At 28.1% G+C, this 3,411-nt stretch overlaps 1 protein-coding gene across 1 annotated transcript; it reads left to right on the forward strand.

The window, feature by feature from the left end:
- Positions 1-454: 454 nt before the first annotated feature.
- Positions 455-2,872, forward strand: LOC101252819 (transcription factor MYB4). The gene is made up of 3 exons (XM_004247685.5): positions 455-769; positions 1,036-1,165; positions 1,878-2,872. Exons 1-3 carry the CDS (start codon positions 637-639, stop codon positions 2,419-2,421), a joined length of 807 nt encoding a protein of 268 aa, XP_004247733.1. The 5' UTR covers positions 455-636; the 3' UTR covers positions 2,422-2,872.
- Positions 2,873-3,411: the final 539 nt, after the last annotated feature.

A 3,411-nucleotide genomic window follows, 5' to 3' on the forward strand; every position in this document is an offset into this window, starting at 1 on the left:
TTGACCATGAATTTTGACGTTTAATCATAAATTAAGAATCATATTTTAAAAAATTATCCTTAAATAATTGTTTGACTATAAAAATTTAACTTTATTTGTTAAAATATTTGTTTGACCACAATTTTTTTATTTTTTTCCCAATATTGAAATACCATTTTAAATTTAAAAAAAACTAAAAATCACAACTTTAAAATTTACTATCGAACAAAAATCGATTAAATATCATAGCATTCATGTTGGAAAATGAGCCAAATAATTGATTTAGTAAAACTAGTGTCATACACACTTGTCCTACACGTAGTAAAAAAAAAATTCCACTAAAACCATAGTGTAATTATTTTTCCTTTTATATTATTATTATTTTCTTAGAGAGAGAAACTAATCCAACTTCGAGGAAATCGCAAAAATGGACTTTTTCTTTATTATTTTTCCTTTTTAAAAAACTATAGAGTATAACTCAAACCCCCCATAAATACCTCACACATCCAAACCATTTGCTCCCCACTCATATTGTGAGCCTTTAAACATTTCTCACAAACCAAAAAAAAAAAAACACTACTACTTCTAAAGAACACCAATATTCAATTCATTAAACATAAAAAAAATAAAAAAATTCATCAAAGTTTTTTTAAAAAAATGGTTAGAGCTCCTTGTTGTGAGAAGATGGGGTTAAAGAAAGGGCCATGGACTCCCGAAGAAGATCAAATTCTCATCTCTTACATTCAATCAAATGGTCATGGCAATTGGAGAGCCCTCCCTAAATTAGCCGGTAATTAATCGTTTCAAATTTTGAATCTGTCTCTGATTAATTCGGGCCTTCAAAGCCCGTTGAAGGAAAAAACGGGCTTTCTGTCAGAAGCTTTTTCGCTTCTTTGAACAATCATTTTGTTTTCATTTGTCGGCCGGATAAGTTAGTTTCGGGCTTTTAACAACAAATGGGCTTTTTCTAATTTTTTTTATAGTAAAAAATTATTTATTAGAACTTAATGTAGGCATTTTTTATGAATAATAATATTTTTTTTTATTAATTATCAGGATTATTGCGATGTGGAAAAAGTTGCAGACTTAGATGGACGAATTATTTACGTCCAGATATTAAAAGAGGAAATTTCACAAGAGAAGAAGAAGATAGTATTATTCAATTACATGAAATGCTTGGCAATAGGTGAGTTTATAATTTTCAAAAATTATTATTTACTAATTTTAGTAAAATTGGGTTTCTCGAATATTCTTTTCTTTTAGATCTATCACATTCATATAATATAGTTTTTTTTTCTTATTTAAACAAAACAAAAAGAAGAAATAAATTAAAGGACTTTTAAAAAGAGTGAAACGGCAAGAAGAATAATAATGATCATAGTTCTAAAAAAGCTGATTTATTTTAACTTTTTTTTTTAAAAAAAAGAGTATTGTCTTTATCACATTCAGTAATGTCTTGCATGCTGATAATCATTATTCACAAAAATAATTAATCAAACTTTATAGTTTTATTTAAATTTATTTTCCTTTTCTAAAGCCAATATTACCAAACATTCAATGAAATTGCATTAAATATATATTATTTTTGTTATTTTAATCATTTATCTTTTTATTTTGTTTGTATCTAGGAATAATCCAAAGATTATGAAAAAGATTCGTTTAGACATGTTTCTAGTTACATTAATTAAATCTCATTTGCAAATCTAGTTGCATTTAATTATAAAATTAAACAAATCAAGTCATGTGGTGCATATCTCCATAGGTTCTTGTGACACAATAATTAAAGTTTTAAGCACTACAATAATGCTTGTCCACTTCTATTAATTATTAATTAAATTGCAAAAAAAAAATGTTTTAGATTTGTATTGATTAAATTTTCCTTATTTTTGTTCTTTCAGATGGTCTGCGATAGCAGCTAGATTACCGGGACGAACAGATAATGAAATAAAAAATGTATGGCACACTCACTTGAAAAAAAGGCTTAAAAATTATCAGCCTCCTCAAAGCTCCAAAAGACACTCAAAAAACAAGGATTCCAAAGCTCCTTGTACTTCTCAAATTGCCTTGAAAAGTTCAAACAATTTTAGCAACATCAAAGAAGACGGGCCCGGGCTTGGGTCCGGCCCGAACTCGCCACAATTGTCATCTAGCGAGATGTCGACTGTCACGGCCGATTCACTAGCCGTGACAATGGACATCTCGAACAGTAACGACCAAATAGACTCATCTGAAAATTTTATTCCAGAGATCGATGAGAGTTTCTGGACGGACGGTTTGTCCACGAGTGGTGGTGGTGAAGAATTACAAGTTCAATTTCCATTTCATGACATGAAACAAGAAAATGTAGAGAAGGATGTTGGAGCAAAATTAGAGGATGATATGGACTTTTGGTACAGTGTTTTCATAAAGTCTGGGGACTTATTAGAGTTACCAGAATTTTGAGGGGTTAATTTGGTTGTTTTCAAAACTTGAAGTAGTGGAATGCCAACTAATTTAGTGGTGTTTTTTTTTTTGGGATCTTTTGGGAGTCGACAAGTTTGAAAATTCTTGTTTGTTTATTGACTTTAAAGTTCTTGAGAGGACCAACAAAAAAAAAAATACAAGTTGATCCTTTTTTTTTTTTTTACTAGGATAATTTTTTTCCTATTTTTATTTTGAAACTTTTTAGTTTAGTTTAATTGGGAAAAAAAAGTATAGTGGATGGTGATGTGAAAAAGGGGAAATTATTGGAGATATTGGGAAGAAAAAAAATTATTCAAGAAACTCTATTTGTATCCTTCTAACTTAATTTAGATTAATTATATGTGAAGTATATCCTTCATTTCATTGTAACATGACATTACCAAAAAAAGTAAAAAAATAAATAAATAAAAGGATTTTGTTATTCTTCTTATCCTCTTTTCATTGGATGAATTGTTATATACTCTTGATTTACCAGTTCACCTTTTTTTCTATCATCGTATCTGGTATTTGATATTTAATAATACGACTAAATGAAATTTTTATCGCGTTAAATATTATAATAGATTTATATCGCGTCAAATATTCTAATGAAAGAGGATATATATTTCTTGCTCGAATTTTCTGAGTTTAATTTATTCAGTTACATTTTGAAATTTATTCAATTCGCTCGTAATTTACCTAGGATTTATTAGGTCATCGTTTTTTTTTTCTATCAACACGAGACACTATATTCTCTTAAGATTTTTAATTTGAGCTTCACCATATTTCTTATTCTATAATTGAAATATTTCACCATGCTATTATAAAAAATTATCTCCTTTTAATTTCAATAAATTATCTATTGATTGTTGACACTTAACATGGACAGGCAGGGGTAGGGGGTGGGGTCAAATAAAAAAAATGTCATACATTAAATTAATAAATATATTATGATAAAAAATAAAAATGGCGCACTGACAAAATAAAACG

This window comes from Solanum lycopersicum, chromosome 9, assembly GCF_036512215.1.
Source record: "Solanum lycopersicum chromosome 9, SLM_r2.1".
NCBI classification, from domain to species: Eukaryota; Viridiplantae; Streptophyta; class Magnoliopsida; order Solanales; family Solanaceae; genus Solanum; species Solanum lycopersicum.